Here is a 23725-nt window from a genome sequence, read left to right on the forward strand (position 1 = left end):
TCAAGAGAACAAAGGCCTGCTGATTGCCTTTTGCTGAAGGAACTTGGAGAAAAAGAAATCTTTCAGCTGAAAACTGGGATGAATCAATGCTGAAGGTCCACTAGAACAGTAGGGCTCCAGTATAGGGTGCAAGTACCCCTGTGCAAGATAAATCCATTGAGAGTAGCAAGAAACTATTAAAGCTTCTGTTTAGACTATACAAAAAAAAGAAAAGAAAAAAAAAAAGAAATTGAGCTTTAATGCCATTTAATATACAGATTTGACAGCGGTGCTCTCACTTCTCTCACTTGTTCTCTGTGTCAGAGGACCATGGGTCATATAAGGCAGAGAAGTGTCCTGGGGGAAGAACTGGTGCTCCATATTGCAGAGGGGTTCCATTTAGCTGTCTGGACTGTGGGAATGAGAGAGAGGTAGACAGCGTATTTTAGATGTTAAAATTGAGAAGAAGTGTGTGTTGTTTGTTTGTTTGTTTGTTTTTCAACTTTGGTGAAGCCTCTTGTTGCAAAACCTTATCCAGATGACAGGAAAAGCACTGCCAGCACTTTCAGTGCAAAGCAATAGGCTACTGCAGCGCATTATTATTTACTTAATGTGCTCATCTTCACAGCCTTACAAATGACATTCATCTGCCATCTACTGTTGCCAAAGGGGACCCCTCCCTCCCCAACGGCTTCAGCCAGAGCTGAAGGTCTGGTAGAAAAACAAATGCATAACACTGAATGCAGTGACAGCAACAGAATGAGAAGAAATCTTAAGGGGCAGGTTATTTCTAGGGAAAAAAACATAAAAACTTTTTTTATCCCAACAGTTTATAAAACTCATAAATTTTTTGTTCAGTTGCAGACTATGTCACATTTAAAAGAGAATTCATTTCAAGTCCACTACATACTCGAGCAGTTTGGAGTAAGGGACCGTCCACGTGCGAGACAAACTGCCTCTTCTGTAGCGTTTCCTCCTGCAGTGTGGTATCCCTCATCGCATCTATACAGCAGTGCTTCATTCACGCGGAGCTCTCGCTGGGTTGTGAAGTAGTTGCCATGATGTAACGCAGGTACTTGGCATGACTTAAATAAATAAGACACGTATAATATTGTTGGTTTCTCTTTTTCCTTTAATCTAACTTATCTAACATTTCCCTTAAAGGTGATTGTATCTGAGGCAGTCTTTGAAAACAACGAACAATTAAAAATGCAGCAGTTTACATTCTAGTGTTCAATTGGGTGCAAAGTTTGAACAGAAATGGGTTTATTTGAAACAAAATTATCTCACTTATGCTGATTCCACAATTTTATCTACACCCATTCACAAAAGAAGCAGCGTGAAACATCTGACAACTTCACCACATGAGGTACAGCTGGGAACTTAATTCAGGAATATTCAAATAACCTAACAAAGACATTTTGACCTTACAGGTACAGGAAGAACAGCAGAATTTTATAAACATATATGAAATGAGAAGGAAAGAAGCAGTCCTACCAACTTTCTTAGTACAGCTTGCCTGGGAAGACCATCCACCTGATTGACATTGTACTGTATCTTCAGTACCACCGCTGGGAACTCTGTAGCCTTGATTACATTTTTACTGTAGTTTCTCGTGTATTTTGAAGTATGTTTCTGTGCTGTAAAAAATGCCATGTTCCAGAGGAGGCCTATTACATTTTTCTAAATGAAAAGAGACAGTTTGGTTAGGAAGAAATAATTGATGTAATATTTTCCCTGATAGGCAAGAAAGCGGGGTTTTAAAATTATCTCCATCCAATTTCATTTTCTTGTTTTATTGAAATGCTACCGCAGTCATTGAGCAGATGGTAGTCACTCAGTGTCACTCTGGAGCTAAGGAGGCTCAGATGCACGTCTGTGACTAAAATGTCAATTATTTTTCCCAAGTTAAGTTACGCTGGGCAGCTTTCCTGAAATTCTTAAAAAGCATATGTGGTAAGAGTCCTTAGAACATACTAGTGTAAAACAATTCAATGTATGAATAGACATCATGGATTTCACCTTGACCTTATGCATTTTTATCCCTACTATTCTGCACCTTTTATCCCTATATGCTTAAGGAAATTGAGCTATAACAGTTTTCTGCTAGAAGCAATAATGAAATGAAGAAGCTAACTCACTGTACCACTGTGGCATCCTTTTGCTGTACAAGTTATTCTTCCATCTTGTGTCCTGGTTTCAGTTGTAAAACCAGCCACACAAGAATAGGAAAGGTTTTTTCCTTTATGCATAAGGAAATAGTAACCTTTGAAATTGTAATAATATGGGGTAATCCTTCCATCTTCCACATGTGGCAAATCACAAAATTTACCTGCAAAGACATAACACATGTATTTCTCACTGAAATTCTCATCCCATCTAAGAATGTATTTGTTTCAAAACAGAAAGGGAATGAAATGCTGCTTACAAGGTCAAAGCTGGAGTACTTGGCAGTCACTGTTAAATGAAAAAAAGTATTATTCTAAAGCTATCATACTGTATTTTTTTACTAAATCTCATCCTTGGCGTGAAGAGTCTTATAACACACACTGACATTATGAGATATCGAAAATATATCTGCCTCTGTTCTTTAGGTTCACAGAAATACAACCTGCGGAATGAAACTTCCTACTATGAACAAAATGGGCAAAATGGATGCAGGGCACGTTTATTTGACTCTCTGTAGCCTAGAAGATGCGAGCATGAGCACCTTCTGCTTAAAAACCATTCTGATGCACAGACCGAAGTGAAGTGGAAACAGCGTCAAGAATTAGCTATGCAATAGCTGCTCATTCAGCACGACAAACCAACAGGAGGTAATACACAAGACGACTCGCTGAAGGAATGGAGGTTAAGAACAGAAGCCACAGTTCAAGCAGTATGCATTCTAGACAGACCCAGGAATTTCAAATGGTACTGAAAACAGGGATAGAAAACGTGAAACACCAACTGAAGCTAACTTCTGCAGGCACCATTTAATTTCTACTCTTCTGCTCAATGGTTAGCCAGAACAGCCCAATTACTGAGATGTGCCACATACATAATGCCTAGGAGGGCAAATTTCCATTCGTATAATGCCCCAAAGTAGCTCAGATACATTTCCCAAGAAAACTCTTCTGAATAGAAATCTGGACCTTTCCGTTATACAGCTTTGAAGTGTACATGTGAATCTGTAGCTCAGATAAGCAGCAACAACTGATCCACAATTATCAGCCATCTCACAACAAAACCGTATTTAAAAGCAGTCTTTATTCCTGGTCAAGATACGAAAGACACCCCGCCTTAGAAACCTAAACTGCGTGTTATAGATTTGATGCGTGTTTATCAGCAAAAGAATCCAGTGTTTTTACCTTCTGCAAAGAGTTTGCCTGAATTCATCGTAACTAGGAAGGAAAGGCAGCTTTTAAATCTCATTTTCAGTACCGACCCCATCAATAGTTTCCATCATCTGCAAAAACTCCCCGGCTATCACTTCTGTAAATGATAACTGAATTTTCAATGGTATTCACAAGTGCTGTAATGCCCAGCGTGTTTTGTAACTCAAGTTACTTCACCCAAAATTTTATTTTTGTTTTAATTCTCCACAAACCACAACTAGACGTGCAGAACTCTTGTCCCACTGGACATACTTTATATCAGTAAGTGGGACCGAACTTGCTATATAACAGTAAAACTAGGCAACAAACCGAATGGAACAATTTAAACCAGTTGAACGCTGTCCCCATTAGAACCTCTTCAGTTCCAAGTTTAAAGGGCATTCTGTTATCAGGTTACTATTTACCTTGGCCGCAGCAAGAAGGAATAAAAAATTCCCTCCCACACACTCCTTTGCGTTCTATCCATAATTCATTCTGGAGGCCCTAATATTAATGAGGACATAACCACGTAGCCACTGCTCTTTCCTGTCCTTACGTTCCGCAGCACAGCCATCCAACTTTCTTTTAAGCAAAGAAAAATGGAACAACGCTGCTGTCTAAAAAAGTTAGATTAAATTAATTAGATTAAATGAGTTGTTTTTACAGGCGTTCCGTATTGTTTATTGAAAGCAGACGAATTTTTTAAGACGGATTTTAAGCTGTTAGGAACAAGGGTGTGCAAAAGCATTCCATTCTTCTTATTATTCCTTCCTAGTTAAGTAAGTAAAAAGTATTTGCCATATTTCCATAGCGTGTGATAAGAAAAATGTTAATTAAGTTTTCTTAAATGGAAAAAAGAAACCTTAGAAGTGAACTCCGATCACTATTTCTATGCGTTTCATGTCTTTCCAACCAGCTCGGTGCATTAAATTTGATTCTGACTTTACTAAGCATGCTAAATAATACCTTACTTGCTTAAAGAAAATAACCAGGTGCTTACTGTGTTATTAATCATATTGATGATCGACTCAGAAGCTTTATTTTATAATGAGCAAACACGTACTCAAGACTTCTTTGTACGTCTGAAAGTCTGCATGGGTTGCTTCAATGTCACGGGTTTACGTGGACAGGACTTCTTCCACGCCTTGACTGTTTATATGTGACGGTCACATAACGCACCATGGTCTAATGGAAATCCCTAAGAATCCTTGGCAAAGTACAAATTATTTCTTTCACTTGCACACTAATGATGAGGTGGAACCCTCTTCCCGTGTGTCCCGGTAAGCACCGCAGGGGAGCTGGGGGTGGCTGCTGTTTTCCTGCATCTGCTGAAATAATCTGATGAATGCTAGTTTGTGAAACAAAATTCCATTATATAAATCTGAAATTCATGTAGACACCCAGGGAACTTCAAGTTTGATTTGTGCTGCGTCACAGTGTGTTTTTTTTCCTTCTGTAAGAAAATTGAATTGAATTGATATAAGTTAAAATTTTGGTTTTTTTTTTTAAAGAGGAAGAAGTTGTGATTAATTCATAAACGTTACTGCAGTAAGTATTTATTACTTTCTTCACAAATAACTTTTCTTTTGTAGAGATCTAATGTCAATAGTAAAATGTTCTTTAGCTGCATTAGGTAAACAAGAAATGAGTTTGCTTGCCCGTGAGCGTACGTGCTGAAATCAGAGGCATTGGTAAAACATTATATCTAATGTTTATACTGCCCAGGCTGTAATAATACAGTTCTGATCAGTCACAGTAGGGAAACTGAGGAGGAAAATGAGGAAAAGCTCACAGCTGCACTGAGAGAAAATAAACAAAATAGCTTTAAATGCAATTCAGAAGGGATATGAAGCAATATTCTTATCTCACATACTGACTTTTTTTTTTAAACCACTGTCTAGGACACTGTTTTTATCCATTTGTGTTTTAGCAGCAAGGAATGTTCTTGCACGTCCCAAGTAATTGACTTGGGAGGAGAGCCAGTCACAGTCAGTACTTTGGAAATGGCCGGGCTAAGTTTTACCTTTTGCTGAGCCGAGTACACAGATGTAGTTTTGGCTGTCCAAACGATGTTGGGAGAGATCACAAAGCCCAACTCATGGAAATAACAGACTAATCTCACCACCAAGTATACCTCTGGCACTTAAAATGTGAAATGAGAACTACTGATTTATGACCGAGTTACATCATTTCATCTGCAGGTTTCTCCACCGAATGAAAACATTGTCGTTGCTAATCTGAACAGGCCCTGGTGGGAAAGATATCAGCCCATCAGCTACAAGATCTGCAGTTGATCAGGCAATGAAAAAGAGCTCAGAGTCAAGGTGACCAGAAGTAACAATGCTGAAGCGAGCGCCTGGAAAATCTGTGATTGATACACTGAGAAGGTGTAGAGGAAATGCTAAGTCACAGCCTGAAGCAGTGATTGAGCACCTGGTGGGAAGGCAGGGCCAATCAAGGGGTGCTCAGGTGCAAGCAATGCACCTGAGTGATGTAAGGGGTGGATCCTGGCTCCACCCCTTCCCAGACCTCATTTAAGGGCTGGCAGTGGAGGTGAGGGCATTTATTTCCAGAGATCCCTGCCTACCCGTGGCCTTCTAAAGCTGAGCAGCTCTTTTCCTTCCTTTCAGTATCTGTGGCTGCTGCATTTGGGTTCATTCTCATTTGCTTTAGCCAAAGACTTTGCCACCCTGCTATTATCATCCCATTGCAGCATTATGGAAGGGCAGTTTCAGGTGAACTAAGTTACTGCTCCTATTCTCGAAGCAGGGGTAAATGGAGCATAAAGGGAGAGGGATAAAAGGTCAGATTAACAGCAGTGCAGTAAAGCTCTGGCTGTTGCCTCGATGGGATCGCAATGCATACTGAAATGCAATCACTACTTTTCCAGATTTGTATTTATGTGTCAATCACACATGTGGATCTGCAGGCAGCTCAGGCACCTGTGGGAGCTATGTCAACATGGGGAATAGAGAGTTTCCTGCTGTGCCCTACTCTGCCTGGATTTTTATGGTGGCAAATGTTATCCTGGAAGTGGAGACATCAAAAATTATGGGGACGTATCAGGTAACTTTCTGTGGCAGCATTTTGAATTCTTTTGTTTTTAATTTTGTTGTGTAAAGATTAGAGTAAAGCCAAAAAAAGGGAGTAGTTCATTGTGGGTTGAACGTTTAGTCACCTTACTGGTGAGTGCTGCAGTGGGCATCACAGGCTTCTCTTCTGGAAAAGTACCTGTGCTGCACAGTATTGTAGGCACTGAGAAATCACGAAGCCTCCCCACGTGTCTACTGTGGGCATGTGAAGGAGAGCCCACAGTGTCTGAACTGACTGAGCCCAAGCCTCTCGGCTCTGTCAGCGAGCTCCTTCTTGCAGCTTGTAAAATCAAACTGCTCTCGATAAGGAGACACCTAGAAAATAGAGAGCTGTGCAGGATATTACCCTGGTTATGTCAGTCCGTTTGGATGTGGCACAGGTGATGGTTCTTTATCGAGGTTACAGCTTGGCATTCATCTGCTTTGCTGCGATGTTCTTCCAGTCACCGGGGACTTGCCTGACAGCCATCAAATGCGATGGAGAGTGGCACAGCAGTTGCATCAGGCAGTCCCCTCAGGACCCTGGGGTGCATGTTGTCACACCCCACAGACTTGTACGCATTCAGTCTCTTCAGGTGGCCTCAGACTCGCTCTTCTCTTACAGCCGGAGGGATTTTGCTCCTCCATGCCCTGTCTTTAAGGACACGAGAGATATGGAAAACCTGACTGCCATCAAAGATTGGGCTGAAGGACTCGCTGAGCACCTCAGCCTTCCCTATGTCTGTCATTCCCTTTTCTCACTTCTCACTTATCAGAGGCAGTACGCTTCCCTTGGCCTTTGTCTTCTGACTGGTGTACCTGTAGCAATTGCTTTTTGTTATTTTTTTTAAGTCTCCTACCAAGTTCAGTTTCATCTGCGTGTTGGTTTACTCATCACTGCGTGTCTGGAAAGCATCCGTGTATTCTTCCCAGGTTACATGTCCCTGTTTCCTCAGCTGTTACATTTTCCTTCTTTTGCCTTGTTTTTTTCCCCAGCAGGTCACTGCTCTGTCACACGCTGGTCTCGTGCCTCCTCTGCTTGGTTTCTAATGCTGGGGGCAGGAGAACTGTAGTGCTCTCAGAAAGGCATCATTAAAGGTTTCCTCATATGCTTCTTTCTATCTCAGTATTTGCGAATATATATATTTTTTTCTTCTGTACATGGACTACTTTATTATTTTCTGTAGTAATTTATAGTGAGCCTCCTCTGCCTGAGGTAACTGAAAGCTGTGAAGCATATCAAATGTTGCAGAAATGGAACCTGTCTGAAATAATGCTGCTTTGGCTGGCTTTATTCCTATTGGTGTGGGAAAAGAAGAACCAAGGAGAGTGTTAGGTCTTTTTTTTTTTTTTTTTTTTTCAGTAGATTTCATGACGGGGCTTTTAATATTGGAACTCATTTCCTACTTAGTGCTATTTTTTTGTTGTTTCTTGTACTCATGATTCCATACGCTGTTCAGAAACAATCGCTCAGAGGAGCAGTTCTCTCCTTACAGGAGAATCTGTTTCATTCAGTACTGAGTCTTGACAGCTAAGCGTGGCGGTACCCGATCCCTCTGCAGCCACTTCCAACAGGCTTTGCACCTTATAGGGACTGGGGTTCGTACTTCAGCACCTCATTAAGATTAAGGACACTTCAAAGGGTAGGAATTGTTCTCCGAAGGTGAATACTTTTGTCACTTGGCTGAAATTCTGAGAAGTTACCAGCGAGGTAGATGAGGTATTCTTCTAGACAGGGAAAAAATGTAGATCTGACTCCCCTGAGCTTGAGAGAGAAACTGGCTAATATGGTAGTTCAACATTTGGAAAACCACGTTCAAAGCACTCACTTCAGTCTCCTTGTCTTCTGTGAAACTGGAGGACAGACACAGAGGTTCCCTTCTGAGACAAAGGGAGTGAGTACAAGTAAGTACGTGAATTTTAGCACACCACTGAAACAGCTTTATTTCTTCTTTTTCCCTCAGCAGATAAAATTGTCAGCTCCCATCACTCCCTAGTTGGCCATTTGCCCATTCATAACGTTACCTGGGGGTTGTGGAGAGGAGGATGTGAATAGAAGTTCTGACCATATAGGATATACATATGGAATCACAATTATAATGGTCTGAGGAGGACAAAAAATATCTGCAGTCTGGGCTGTTTGGCACCACAAGGAGAACTTCAGCACTTTAAGATTACTGAATCTGAAAATATAAGAGCTCAAATGTCCTGCAAAAACAAGTGGGAAAGTAAGGAGCTGAAACATCTCTGTGGCAGTTAGTCCCTGGGCTGCTAGACATTAGATTATCTTTTCAGTTACATTTAGGTTTTTCTTTTCCCAAGTGATTATTTATTTCTAAGCAATTTGTACTCTTCTTAAAAGCTAAAATTTCACTTTGTTCCTGTAAGGCAATAAATGCTGCCTGGAGAGTGTGGTAACTGGTTTGCAGAGTAAAGAAACCATACACGGTGATGATGGCACAACGATGCTGTTAAACAAATGCTTATCTGAGCACATGGTTATTCATAACGCCACAGGAGAACATCAGTCTAATTCTAAGCAAAGCCATTTGATAGGGAAAAAACGTTAGTCTTGTGATCCCTGAAAAATCTTAAAGGTGAATTCACCTTTCTAAAAACTTCTGAAATTCTTGTTTTTTGCAGGCAGGCCTTCTTAATGGCATGCCTCTTCTGAGGGGTAATTAAAACTAAGAATTCTCAAAGCAGAGAATATAGCGAGGTATCAACATTCTGGGCCACAAAAAAGGATTTTTCCTAGTTTTTTTTTTTTTTTAAGAAAGATAAGTAAAGCAAAGCACACAGAGTCGGAAGGTAAAAAAAATTGCCATTGCAAACTCGTAACTGGTGCTCAGCTGAGCTGGAAGCCAGTTTGTTTTTAAGCATACAGCAATTAAATGTCTTTTGTGAGGTAGGTAATCTGCCCCAGCCCCATTTTGGAATCAAGCAAATTGTGCCTGCAGCTTTTATATGCAAAATGTCAGATCTGATATCCTAAGTCACCATAAATAAGTCAGCAAGTCAGACAATGACTTCATGAATGCACTATTCTTTGACCATCTTACTTTACCAGACTCCAGTTAAAACTATGAAAAAAGCATGTCAGCCTGGCTGCTTCCCCAACCGTACCACCTAGCAGGCTCATTTTTCTTCCTTGGGAGTCATTTGACCCATTCTTGTGCTTTTTTGCTAGGCTCACCAAGTTTGTGGGATCTCGCCTCTTGGGAAACATGGTTAGAGAGTTAAGCAGTTCTACTTTTCTCCAGGAAGCAGTTCTGCCTGACTTCTCTGAGGCCAGCATGGCTAGGTCATCTAAACGGCTTATAGTGTAAGCGGTAAGGTTTGTGAGATCACATCTGAAACCTAGCTGTTTCCTCCCTTTTCTTCCTTCTACCCCTGGTTCTTGTTGGGTCAAGTACTTCAGAACCTCTGAACCACTGAAGCAGGTGAAGAAGTTTAAGAAACCTACATTGTCATTGTACAGTTTATCTTTATTGCTTTTCAAGTAGAGAAAAATCACCATAGTGTTTGACATGCATGCTGTACATGGGGAAGGATTTATCTTCTGTTTGGTTACTCAAGTCACTGCACAAGTGGGATGATTGTGTATCATTACCACACTTGAATATAAAAAATGGAGAAGGTTGGAGCTTCCTCTCTCATAGGCTCTGTGATTAGAGATCAGTGCTCAGTATAAACAAAGAAGATATTTTTTGTCACCCAACCCACATACATTAAGGAGTAGAGCTTTTATATATGATTTGTCTTAAAAGGATTCCAAAGGAAACCCTCTTGACTGTTCACTGATGGAGGAACATACTCAGAGAGCCTGGACATACATTTAATGCAAAGGTAAAATCCAAATGCAGTTCCTTTTCTCTTGGTAAAAAAGTAAATGCGGAATAGGACATTTTTGTTGTTTACATTAGAGTTTAGACTCAGTGTGGGATGAAGGTTTGCAGAAACTAACTTGCTGAGATTTGACATAAAGGCTTTGATCACAATGCACTAGTTGGAGTTATTTAGCAAGAGACCAGAGAATTCTCAGTGAGGTAATCTTAAGGAAAGGAAACCAGAATTTTTTCTTATTGTGAGAGACTCACTGCCTCTCTGCTTTCAGGATAGCACGTCTGCCTTCAAGCTTGGAAAGCTCTACCAAATTCAAGAGACGCTGCTATTCAGCTGTAAGAAAACACTGGAAGCATACTTGGTGACTTCAGTCAGTGAGTAAAGCAAGTCTCATGAATTGTGGTGTTGAAGTAGATAATCTAGAAATTTTTCTTGATTTAAGTCTTGCTTCTGCATCTTCCAGAACATCAAGCACTAACTGGCTGATCATAGAAGAGGTAGTTTTTCCTCTTTCTTATTCCTCGAGACAAATAAGCTCATGCTAGTGGCGAGGAAATAAGTCCAGAGCACAGAAACAGCTGGTACATCCCTTTATTTGTGGTGAGGATTCTTTTTAAGTTAAGTTGAAGACAGGTATCTACTCCACCCTAGAACTTCAGCTAGCTAAGCTCTAACTCATTTTAGTACAGATATTCTTAGGCATACTTACTGCTACAGCTAACAGAGCATTTCTACCTGCAGCAGGAAGTGTCTTTCTAAAGAACTGTACTCCCAGCCCACAGGAGCAAACAGTGTTGCTACTGGTATTTTGGGGCATACCTCACAACAAGCATGGAGTAGGTCGAGTCCTCCTACAGTTTTGCTTCAGCAACAAGATAAATGAAGTGAAAGACATGCCTCTTAAAAGGGAGGCCTAATTTTACTAATTCAATTTTAAAATGTAAAATTTTAAAGTTGCCTGCCCACCAATTCAATTTGGAGCACATTCCGAGGCATTGCCTTAAATGCAAGTAAAACCTTATCCCCACAAGGAGATAGTTTATTGCATTTCTATGAAAACATAAGACTGGTTTGGCCTTATTTTAGATCTCTCAGGAAAGAGGATTCCTAAGCATTTCAATTTTTTAGTTTCCTAATAGACTTTTCTCCTAGTAGTTGGTAAAAGTCAAAGAGCACCAACCTAACTCCTTTCTAACCATCTCAGTCTGTTTAGGGCACTGATACTGTGGAACAGCCCTACATATACACAACATATATTTGGATAGACACCACAGAGGTATTTCAATTCCAGCTGCTTACCTGAGCCCTTTCAAAAGGGAAAAACCCCTGCACTCCCTAGAGCGCATTAAGTGACTGCACATAGTGACTCAAGTCTCAGACTAAGGCTTCACTCAAAAAGGTTTTACCTGAGATGTGAAGTCAGCTGAACTTTATCTTCAGGCAGAAAACAGGGCCAGGAGGAGCTGGCTTCCATCTCTCTGCTTCCAGCCTAGAAGGAACATCACCATGCAGGAGCCACTCCAGCACCCAGGTATGGTATGCCCTCACACCCCCACTCAGGGGAGCCCCTATAGCCAGGTGGGGCTCCCCCTCACACACCCCCCACTCAGGGGAGCCCCTATAGCCAGGTGGGGCTCCCCCTCACACACCCCCCACTCAGGGGGAGCCCCACCAGCCAGGGGGGCTCTCCCACTTAGGGGGAGCCTCCCACAGCCCAGCAGGGCTCCCCTCTCCCAAAAAAGATTTCCAATGCCAACCAGTGCTTCCCACCCCCCACCCAAAAAAAAAATAATCTCTTTGAGATAGTCCAAACCCTGGCCTCCAGCACCCAAAACCAGAGGCACAAAGCCCTGCCCCACCAACAGCACCCACCTCCAACTTAACCTCAAACACAAATAAGCCAAGCAATATTACCATCCAAGTCCCACCACCACAAATAAACTAAGTGACACACACCCCAACTCATCTCTACATTCACTTAAGCTACCTTAACATCACACATAACTAAACAGAGTCCAACCTGTACCACCTCAACAAAAGGCAAATAAACTAAGTAACAACTTATCACCTTCACCTCAAAGGAATAAACCAAGCAAATCATTACCACCACAAAAAAGGGAAATAAACCAAATGACACACCAACAACTCATCTTCAAGCCCCTTAGCCTCACCAACAAATAAACCAAGCTGACACACAATTACAATCCACCACAACTTCTACTACCAGCACAAAAGAAACAACAACAAAAAGGGGCTCCAGCACTCAAGAAGGAACTGGGAGGGGTCTGCCACAGCCAAGAGACCATTACATAACACACAGCAACACTCAATGCCTACCTCTCAGGTCAGCTCCACCACTTCCACCTCTGCAGCTCTCAGAAGAGCCCAGCTCCCAACCAAATATGTTGAATATCCTCTCAAAACACCAGCTGTACCAGGACCTGAGGAAAGAAAACAGGTCTAGAGTGCTGGACCTCAACAAGGCAGACAGACTGCCTCAGTACAGGAAACAGCACTAGGACACCAAATTCCCCAAACAAGAAGGGGACCAGAGCCCCACCACAGGCAGAACCTCTCACCTCTCCCTCCATCAATTTCATCCCTCCAGGAGAGGGCCTGCCACACATCTTCAAGCTGAAAGGAAAGCACAGTGAAGCCTCACCTTGAGAGAGGACCCAGGCATAACAAACAGAAGGGGTTTTTGCCTGCTAGCACCCAGTCCTGGCCATAAATTCTATCCCAGGAAAAAAATAAGACATTGGTGATCCCGGGGCTCAGCCCCACAGTCTGGGTTGGGCTCTCAGCCACAGCTGCAGCCCTCTGCATGACAGCCAGTGGGTTCCATCCAGAGCACAGCCTGGCTCCAGGGGGCAGAGCAGGAGATCAGAGAAAAAAAAAGAAAAAAACAAAAGGAAAACTCGCCTCAGTCCACATGGCATCCTCCCTTGAGCAGGAAGAGCACCAAGGCACTGTCCAGGTGGGAGGCCCCAGACTAAAGCAGGCAACCCTCAGGTTTGAGGGCTCACATCCTTCATCCCATCACAGAAGGAGCCACTTACAAATTCAAGCCAATCCTCAGCAAAAAAAAGGCTTCAGTGCTGCCATCACCCTGCAGCAAGATCAGAACCACAGAGCTGAAGGAGTGAACAGGGACCGTAAAGGGCTCTCCAGAAATCATCCCATTCCCGGAGAAGAACACTGGGCACCCGTTGGTCTCTCATTCATTCCTCAGAAAGGAGACGCTCCCACCCCCCACCATCTTCATCGCCCTTTGCTAGACCACAAACTTCCCGTCCTTCTCGACCCGCAGAGCCGAGAAGCAGGCACGGCCAGCCGCGTGAAGGTCTTACCTGCTTCCTCGTCCCGCTCTGTAACGCGAACCGCGACTCCGCCGCCGCGCCGGTCTGCCTTGCCTTAAAAAAAAAAAAAAACAAAAAAAAAAAACCACAACCCACACACAAAACAAAACAAACAAAAAAAACATATCGCCGTCCGCAGCAGCACTGCGGTCACGCAAGCTGTCCCGCCGTATCTCCACAGTGGGCACGAGATGGTGTTCTGCAGTTACACAGAACTGGGGGAAAGGAATGAGAACACGCACGGTCCCGGACTACTCGCTGCCACTCCGAGCTGCAGCCCTACGCAAAGCCCGAGCACAGAGCGCTTACCTGGGATCCCGAACGCCCGCCGGTTGGGGCCGACGAGGGGCTCCGCTGCAAAACATAAACTCCGGTCTTAGCAGCCTTTCGGCCCGCTTCTCACCCCCAGAAGCACACGGGCTGAAGCAAAACGGCCCCGTCCCGCCCGCTCCCACCGACGACGGCGGGAGGCTCCGAAGCGTCCGCCGACAAACCTTGGGGGGCCGAGAGCTTCGCGTCGGGACTCGGAGAACGGAGCGGCGGCACCTTCCGAAAATGAGACGGAAACCGGGCAGCGACGGTACTCCGGCTCCGAAAAGCTGGGAGCTCAGCGGCAGCCCTACGCCGATCTTAAACACAACGGTGAGAACACCTGTGAGGACACCGGACGACTCCCCGCCTCCGTCATCACGTTACCTCCGGAACTGCTCACCCGTCGGGCTGATCCTTACTACACGCGGTCTCGCTACAGCCTGAAACAAAACAAAGCAACAAACACAGAACGTTAAGCAGAACCCCAAGGCTTCCTTCCAAAAGCAGCCCCTCGCGTTGCTTTTCAGCCCCGGCAGCGCTACAGCAGGACAAAGAAACACAACCCGCTCCACCTGCCGCAGCCGAGGATCTCCGCGAAGCTCCTCGTGAATCCCAGCCGCCTCCGGCGGAGCTTAAGAGGCTTTGCGGCGAGCCCCGCCCCCGAGCTCCCGACGAGGCGCGGCTGCGCGCGGCCCCGCGGCACCTGGCGCTCGTTAGCGCGGCTGGGTGTCGTTAGGGCCGGCCCGGGGCTCTGACAGCTCCACACGTGGGCTCCTGATCTGAATCACGGACTTAATTTACGCTTCACATTACTGTTTGTTACGCGCTTCTCCTTCTCGCCTCGTTCGTTAACAGGTTAAATAATTGTACCCGATTCAAACGGATCGCTTCGCATTTGACGCGAATGGAATGACACAGAATGACGCTTGCAGAGAACGCCCCTGCCGGGACGGTTTGGAGGGGCCCCTGCCGCGTGCTTCCTGTGCTTTCCCTCGCCCTTCATCCAGGGAAAAAAAAAACAAACAAACAAAAAAAAAAAAAAACCCAAAGCCAACCAACAAAAAAATGTTTGTTAAACCTTTTGATCTCAGAGAAAACGTGACTAAAGATGGCAGTGGAAATACGGGAGCGGCAATGTGACCAATGGCCATTAATGATAGGTGCCAGAAAATTGCAGACCGGTGGATTACAAGGAGAGCTTTGCAAACACTTCTGTGCTGTGCTGCTCCGGGTTACGTTCCCATGTCCTTAAATTGGCAGGAAGACTTAATGTGAGATTTTAGTTGGACACAGGCACTATGAAAAGCCTTCAGCGATGAAATTCACGTAAATTACGTAGAAGTTTCATTCTTAGGTTTAAATCCTGAGTGTTGGACTGCGCTCATTTGTATTATTTATAACTGTGGAACTGCAAATGTTTTTATTGCACGTTGTTACGGGTATATTTTCACAGAGATCCCGCCGAGACTGTGTGATACATTGCAATGTGCTCTGGGAGAACGAGCAGGCTCAGTGACGGGTCGCCTTGCAGCTGTGCAAAAGGCTTCCATTTACTCAAACATAGTAAGGGAATTGCTCTGGGAGACAAATAGCACAACAGCACAGGGCTTACAATTATTTGTGTGAGCTGTCGCTGCTTTAGGAATAGCGGCGTATTCCAGTCAATGACACAACAAACTTCCAGTCTTTGAACTAGCTGAAGTGCACTGCGAGAGGACTTGGTATTTCTTTGAAAGAGCCTTTTGCTGGACTCTTGGAAAATGCACCTCACATTGCTTTTCTGATGGTCAGATGATAAGAAGAAAGGAGGAACTGAACTTTGAGTTACGATTAATGGCATGCGAAGGGTGAGTCGAAAAGCATCTTTTGTGTAATCGTACTCATTTAAATTTAATTAAAAAATAAACAAGACAAGTTATGAGGGTTTGCTTTTTTTTGTTAATGTACATATAAAATAATCATTTATAGTCATTAGCTCAAGCAAGAGCACAGTTCTTTAGTTCTTTTTTAAATTTAATTTTGCCTGGAATAACTGATTGAACAGACAAACAACCCCCGAGGACTAACGATGGGCTGTCGCGATGCTAGAAGGATACCAGATGACATCACAGATCACAAAATAAGGCCATGCCTGTTCGACGGTCACTGGGGGTGGGTAGGTTAATGAAAGTGGGAAGGTAATGAGTGCGTAATACATGTGGAAATACAACCCATTTAAGAACAATCGACTGGCGGAGCATTCTCGGAGAGTTATCTCGATGCTGCCCCGGCCTTGCCTATAAGGAATACCTTGCTTAACGGTAACAAAACTTTGCTGTTCAGTTTCTGCTCGTTGAATTTTTAAAATCAGAACACTGTATTACTGAATGAAAAAGTGCATCCCTTTGTTTCGAGCAGCAAGCGCTCCAATACTCAATTTTATTAAGTGCTTAATGACGTGGGCTATTGAAGTAGTTTAACCTCAGCTTGTCTTGGGACACGCAAAATAACCGGCGCTGTTCTTGCTTCTGCCTCAGTAAATCTGTGCGTAGAGTGAGGGCAAAAGAAGTATAGAGAGGAAGAGCACAGCTATACCTAGGTTCATATATTTGTGATAACGGATACATAAGCAATGTGACTTTTAGATTTTTTTTAACCTTAGCGGTCAAAAGCCCATCAAAAGTGTGAGCTGATCTGGCTGCTGAGGTAGCTGGCTCAAAGTCAGGAAAGGAGAGGTGGAGCGCTGCTTCGCTTCTCGTTCCTGTGGACGGCTTTCCTCCTTGGGATCTGAAGACTATCTCACAGGTGTTGTCTGTTATGCTTCTAGCAAGAGGTGGGAGTAAGGCCACTGTGTTGTTGCTACAGAAATAATGTTGTTGGCACGACGTGCCAAATCTTGCCTATGCCGCAGTCAAAATAGCGGATCCGGAATACACAGCACAGGATTTTGTACCTGTCCTTGTTACGCTTGAAGCATTATAAATGTTTTTGTAAATCTGACCTGATCTCAGGCTAGGAACCTGAGTGCACCTATATATATTACCATCGCTTCCTTGATTTGTTTCAATTTGCATCTGTTGATTTTGGGACTATATAAAACGAGAATGAGCTTCTTCGTGGTATCGTGCGCTTAGATGCTTGCTTTCCATACCCTAATTAAACCGATCCTATAATTGGAACTTCACTAACGTGCCTGCTCATAACAAATAGTTAAGAAACCCATTTTAATTTCCCTTCTTCGCTCGGATAGCTGCATTTTGAAGTTCTAAACTTAACTAACTAAAATTAGGCAGATTGCGCTCAATTCCATACATGAGACTTACTTTTCTCTTACTGCTCATCTAAGCGGGGTACCAACAGGCTTAAAAGAGCTTTGGGAGGCAAAAATGAAACGCAAGAGGAAAAGAAAGCGCCACACTAATCTTTTGCAGCTTTACATCAAAACAACCAAGTCACTATCAACAATTAGTACCGACTTTAAATTTTGTAAGACACAGGAATAATTACACTTAAAAGGTAAGTTTATCAATGTAAGCACTTGCGTTTCCTGCTCTCAGCTCTCATTAGAGAATTGCTTCTGTTTTCATGACTTCATCATCACACTCGTAGACATGCACACACATGATCTGTTGACCTGGAAGCTGCTATTACAATTATGTAGGCTTTACAGTTACTTCAGGAACATATAAGAGGGACCAGAAAGTCTCATCTTAGTACTGATGAAATACTTTTCATTGGACTTGCCCGCTTACTTGAAATGTATTTCTTTTCCACCCTTTGCACTTTTCTGCTTTGAGGGAAATGCGGCTGCTAGAAACAAGTGAAACTTCAGTAGTGATATTCTTTGTTCTGCTTATAAGGCCTAGGCAAGTTAACTTTGAGAAACTACATTCAGTTTTTCGGGTACAGTGTTTCTGTTTCACCCTCTAAGCAGAACGCTTTGGTGACACTGATGCATGTTTATCAGGAAATAGGAGGGAATACAAAAAGACCATGAATGCTTTAACATCAAGACTCAACAGTTAATTTTTCAGTTTTTGCTTTTCAGTGCGCCAAAACACAGAACGCATCTAGAACATCTGTCTGGTGACAGAGTAGGAGGTCATTGCCTTGGTTTTCTTGACTGTGCTCTAAGAAAATGCAATTTCTAGGCATGGCAGAACAGAATATCAGGGAGATGCTATGATGAACACCATCTGTTCAGCTAGATGAGATGCACACTGTTATGTATTGATGACGTGACAGTAAGAAATCTCACAAAATTATCTCCCTTAAAATAACAGGTTAAAGTTTCTACATTCACCCTTTGTTCCATCATAATCCTGTAGTTTAAAGAACAATTTTTTTATTTTATTATTATTATTTTTTTTTTTAAGTCTCTCTCATGCCCCGGGAAATCACGGGGGATGAGAGAGACTCACGAAGCCAGTTTTAAAGTCAGCATACTCTCTCTTCTTCCCACACCTTTCCACATCAGGCAGGCCAACATAACTGTCAGATATAAACAACCATGCAACACTTGGTCAGAGTGAGAAATACCTTAAAACTGGTAAGATTCAGAGCTGTACAAGAACAGCATCAATGGAACAGTAAAGTGGACAAGGACATAAGATTTTATTGTACAGTTGATTTTGGCAGGATTTCAAAAGCTGCATACAATACAAAAAAAGATAATTACAGAAACATGTTCAAGGGCAGCTTGACAATTATTTGTTTCATTTTAAAATCATTTAGCTGCCTGCTGCATACCTACTGTACAAATACATTAATTTACATTTCAGTAGCAGACAATGCCAAGTATTTCCATCACCATCACGGTTGCTTGGAGAGGATCCACAATTTCTTGCACATTATGTTTTCTCAAATCCAAGTCTGGTTTAATTCTGTGGAAATAAGAGTGGTTTATCATTAAAATAGTATGCTGTCAATGAAAAAAACTGCAGACTAATTTTTAGGCATGTACCTTGAAATTGTCTTTATTCTTAGAGGAGTTACTGGAATAGAGGAAATTTGTTTGTCTTCTGTTTCACAAGCATTCTCTCTACGTCCATTTTGCACTTACAAGCTGTAAGCTTATAGAGGAGTTGAATGCACTTAACAACTCTTGGCATCCTTCAGATTTCCTGAGAAAAGGTGAAAACAGTACTTTGTTAATACTACAAGTTTTAAAGTAACTTTAACTTAGAAATCTGTTTTGTTCAATAGAAACAGGGCATTTTTAATGTAAATTAAACTTCTACCCCAGAGTACGGCGAAGCTGTTTTAAAACCAGCACGCTGACTACTACTGCTATCAAAATACATACATGGAACACTACCTGAGGTTTCAGAACATCCTAGAAATGCAATTGAAGTGTTAATAATTTCTCATCTGAGGTAATTTTGTTACGTCCGTGGTGTATGTCTCTAACAAATGGTAGAGACAAATCAGTGTTTTTGTGTATCTTCATATCAAATCAAGACTAACACTGTGGTTAGAATGACTGAACAACCCAAGTGCTCATTTCTAGTGGATAAACTTGAATAAATCTGATTAAGCCTACTTATAGCATGGAACCCAGACTGCTCTAGTTGTTGGCGATTCCATCCATAAGTATGAATGAATAAACTTTTTTGTTGTTGTTTTTTCAAAACCAGGCTGTTTCTGTTACAATACAGTATGTCACACAAAGGCATAAACAGTACTGCTGGCTTTTACTGACAATAAAGATTTTAACTTTATCTGAAAAGTAATGGCAAGTTCTCAGAAGTAGGGAATTTTTTTTTTTTAAACCAACAACCAAAGTTTACATAATGCAAAGAAACTAGTAGAAATTCATCAAAAGCCTTTTTCAACTAACAAATGCAACATCATAATCTTGCAGGTATCGCAGGATCAAAAACTTGGTGTCATACTCTGAGTGGTGAAGTCAGACACCACTGGCTAATGACTGTTTTCACCACCTTGGAATTGCATTTTCCTACCAACAAAGTTCAGTTATAACAGGTAACAGGTATTAGGCAAGAAAGAGAGGGAGGAAAAAAAAGTCACAAATAACATGACACACAACACCAAAACATGCAAGAAAAGCAATGATAAATTAAACTATCGAAAAGGAGACACCAGGTCTTACCAAAGCTCTGAGTCCTTCAAAAGGATGGCCAATAAACAATAAGTCTTTGTGAAAATACGAGATGCTGCAACTTAGGCATGTTTACTTGCCACTAACAAGTCAGAAAAATCCGACCAAATGACCAGGGCTGACACAAAACTGACTGGGAGTGGTTAATTCACCAGAGGGCCATGCTGCTAGTCAAATAAACCTGGACAGGCTGGGGATGTGGGTTGACAGGAACCTCATGAAGTTCAGTGAGGAGAAATGCAATTTGGGAGGAGCGACTCCAGGCACCAGTACGTGCTGGGAGCCACTCAAGTGGAAAGCAGCTTTACAGAAAAGGACATAGGAGTTCAGCTGGGTGTCCTGAGGGACATCATTCAGCAACATGCCCTCATTGCTAAGAACACTAACAGCACTGCTGGCCACATTAGGCAAAATTTCACCAGTAGGAGGATCCTTCCTCTACTCAACATTGGCCAGCCCATATCTGGAGTTCTGTGCCCAGTTCCACACTCTCCCGCAACGGAGGGACCCAGTCATACAGGAGAGTCCACCATAGGGCCACCAAGATGATCAAGGAACTGGAGCACATCTCCTGTGAGAGGAAGCTTAGAGAGCTGGGACTGTTCAACTTAAGAAAAGCAGAGGCTTAGGGGAGATCTTATCAGTGTCAGCATAAAGCTGAAGGTAGGGTGCAAAGATGACAGAGCCAGACTCTCTTCTGTAGTGCCAGGAACAGGACAAGGGAAAATGAGCACAAACTGGAACAAAAGATGATCACTCTGTATATCATGAAACACTACCATGCAGGTGACTACTAACTGGGACAGACTGCCCCACAGAGGTTGTAGATCTCCCTCCTTGGAGATAATCAAAAGCTAACTAGACACACTGATGGACCTACTAAGTAGAGTTGGATCAGCTGACCTCCAGAGGTCCCTTGTAATTTCAACCACACTATGGCCCTTAAGCTGCTTAGGTCTCCACCGTCTGCTAACACCCACTCTATTATGCTTAGCTGAGTATAAGAAGCATTTTAATAAATTGTCATCTCTATATTAACTTTATTATTACAAATTAAGGAATTACAGTGTCTCAGAGCTACAGCTCAGCAGACTACATTACACAAAACCATTTATCCTTAATTAGATAAATTAGACTAACCTGTATTATAAGAACTGATGAGATGTGGTTTTCTGCTAGCTTATAGGTGAGATGCATCCTATAAGCCCTCTGAATTTTAACTGCAGAAACATGATATGCAGCTGCTGTAAAATAAAGTAGCCTCTTCTTTTGTTTCTATTCTGAAAACTGTCAGAAGAAAACAGATCAAAGAGTATTGTTAGTTTTCATACCCAGAGACAGCTGATTTATGCTAAGAACATGCACACAGCGATGTGTTCTTCAGCAAGATGCTGAGAAATGACCTCCAAAGTCATTACCTCAGAACTCAGCACGCTGCTACCTTTCCTCAGTCCTAGGTCTCCAATCTGAACAAAGACACAGCAAAGTGACTGCCAGAACAGTTTCATTGTAGGCAACGATAATCTGACCCCTGACCCACATAACTCTCAAAGCAGTCAACAGGAATCAGAGTTTAATGATCTGAGCTCTTTTCTTGCCAGCCAAAATTAATGCTAAATTGCTCTGGAGATACTTTACATCAAGCGTAGTTTTGAAGTGAAGTATACTAACCTTTTTTTCCTGACTAAATAACCCCGTATATACACTTGCAGTTTAATGACAGCTCTTCTGATTTTGTTGTACTTCATAAGTTGAAGCCTGCCCTCTTGCCAAGCCCTCAGATGTTTTTGGAAAGTCACAGCAGCAGCTTTTTGTCAATCAAGTTTCCTTCTCAAAGCAGCTATATATTGTTTGGATCAAACATGCAGCTTTGTGCTTCTAGAAGAGATTTTAAAGAGCTCACTGATAATTGAAGTGGGGTTCATTCCTGTTGCAGTCAATATGAGTCTTAGTTTTTATCTTATGATGGAATTTTTTTTAACTAGAAATGAAACTTCAAAGTAAAGTTTGTTTGCTTGGACTTCAGACATCACACAACTTTATATAAAAATTCATTTTCACAATTTGAAATGTCTTTTCCCTTACCTAAATGGGGTCAAAATATTGGCATAACTTAATCCTTTGTAAGCAAGAAAGCCAAGAGATCACTCATGCATTTCATCCTTTGGCATAAATAGGCAATTCAATAACTGGAATTACTCAGAAACATCAACCTAGTTGCACAATGCAAAAGGAAATAGAGTATTTTAAAGATAACACAGTTTCGATTTGAGCAATCTTTGGACCAGCCCCGCTTCTTTTCTTCCACATATTGATGACAAAACTCACTCAAAAGCAATGCAAGCTTAGTACAGCCTTGACAGAGTGCAAGTGAAAACATATCTTTCTTAGAAGGCATACAGACAGTACGGGCTAGAAGACAACTGAATCTTGACTACTGCATCCTTAGTTGTCAGAAACTGAAGCCAAACCATTATTGCTGCAAGAGTTGCTCTCCATCTTCTTTGAACAGTAAGTGCACAGAACTTCATTTTCAAAAACCTGACAAGAAAATGCATTTTAGGTTTTTCTAGAAGTTGAGAACACTTACATTTTTATGTTTAAATGGAACATGAAGCTTCTGGATACAGGAAGCAAGGCAATGAAAGATATAGCTTACATAAGACATTATACCTAAAGAACATGCATACACAATCTCTATTAAAAAAATTCAAAAGCTAAACAGCAATCACTCAAATAGTAATCTTGGAAAACATAGAAACACTAAGTAGAAAATAAATAGAAAAAAGTTTGCTCCCGTTAAATCTTTTTATTTTATGTCCCATGCACAATGGAAGCCAAGGACCTGTTCTGTGGTGAAGAACACCAAGAACAATTCAGATGACATAATTTTGCTGCTATTTAAAATAATCATAACGACAATACGCAGTTCTGATCTCTACATCTCAGACAGGATACAACAAGGTCAGGGAAGAATGACTAAAACAGGGAAGATAGAGTGACAGAATTAGACAGTAAAACTTGGAAGAACTGGGTACTTCAGATGAAAGAGAGACCTACAGCAGGTTTACAAAATCATTTAGATATACTGAAAACCAAGCTGTAATCCTGCAACACAAAAACAACTGATTTAGAATAGATAATCCTGGGAGTGCCTACTGTGGGAAAACAGAACCTTGCTGCAAGATGAGGCTGTAGAGGCAACAGTAGATTTGAAAGGGCAAACTGACACTCAGCAGGTCAGAAGAAGGATAATAAAGAGAATGAGCAAGGATATAAACTAACATTCATAGCCTAGGGAATACTGATGCTGAGGGAGGATCTCCGTAACTGCTCAGGTTCACATATGCTCCACAAACAGCATTTTTTACTGTTTCTGACACAACACAGATCTGAATGGGATCAAGCAATAGTCTGACTCAGTAGAGCATTTCTTGTCAAACTATTTGTTTCCATAATGTAAATAAATACTAGTCCTCTACCATTTTGTTCTGAAGTGACTCTTAATAACGCACACAGCTTCCACCATAGATTCATATCCCTTCCGTGCTTTGCAGCCTTGAAACCAGGCTTGAATTATTTGTGTTGTTCTCACTTTGTTAGCCAACTGCCTAGCCTTAAATGTTTTATGAGTTCTATCAAATGTAAAAAAATTTTATATATATATATATAAATATATATATATATATATATATATATATA

General features: G+C 42.0%; 1 protein-coding gene and 1 long non-coding RNA gene across 3 annotated transcripts; both read right to left on the reverse strand.

The window, feature by feature from the left end:
• Positions 1-220: 220 nt before the first annotated feature.
• Positions 221-14300, reverse strand: LOC109369247 (uncharacterized). Its single transcript, XM_085231456.1, has 8 exons — positions 14106-14300; positions 13921-13965; positions 13603-13665; positions 11659-11741; positions 8236-8287; positions 1477-1662; positions 890-1064; positions 221-391 (listed from the first exon to the last, which is right to left on the reverse strand). The coding sequence occupies exons 4-8, from the start codon at positions 11724-11726 to the stop codon at positions 315-317; spliced, it is 558 nt and encodes a 185-aa protein (XP_085087582.1). The 5' UTR covers positions 11727-11741; positions 13603-13665; positions 13921-13965; positions 14106-14300; the 3' UTR covers positions 221-314.
• Positions 14301-18385: 4085 nt separating this feature from the next.
• Positions 18386-23704, reverse strand: LOC104912338 (uncharacterized). 2 transcript variants are annotated; one of them, XR_002118053.3, is made up of 4 exons: positions 21442-23704; positions 21164-21310; positions 18866-19025; positions 18386-18785 (listed from the first exon to the last, which is right to left on the reverse strand). It is a non-coding gene; the product is annotated as an uncharacterized LOC104912338 (long non-coding RNA). The 2 variants fall into 2 exon arrangements; XR_014885297.1 differs by having other exon boundaries at positions 21164-23704.
• Positions 23705-23725: the final 21 nt, after the last annotated feature.

This window comes from Meleagris gallopavo, chromosome 10 (assembly GCF_905368555.1).
Source record: "Meleagris gallopavo chromosome 10, MGAL_WU_HG_1.1, whole genome shotgun sequence".
NCBI lineage: Eukaryota > Metazoa > Chordata > Aves > Galliformes > Phasianidae > Meleagris > Meleagris gallopavo.

Bases quoted from the DNA above. Each gene is read 5' to 3' on its own strand.
- LOC109369247 (XM_085231456.1), bottom strand. From the start codon at position 11,726: ATGGAAGCCAGCTCCTCCTGGCCCTGTTTTCTGCCTGAAGATAAAGTT. The intron at 8,288-11,658 runs GTAAAACCTTTT...CCTTTGTCTCAG, and splicing joins CAGCTGACTTCACATCTCAG to AAGGGAACCTCTGTGTCTGT. The intron at 1,065-1,476 runs GTAGGACTGCTT...TATTTATTTAAG, and splicing joins AAGCTGTACTAAGAAAGTTG to TCATGCCAAGTACCTGCGTT.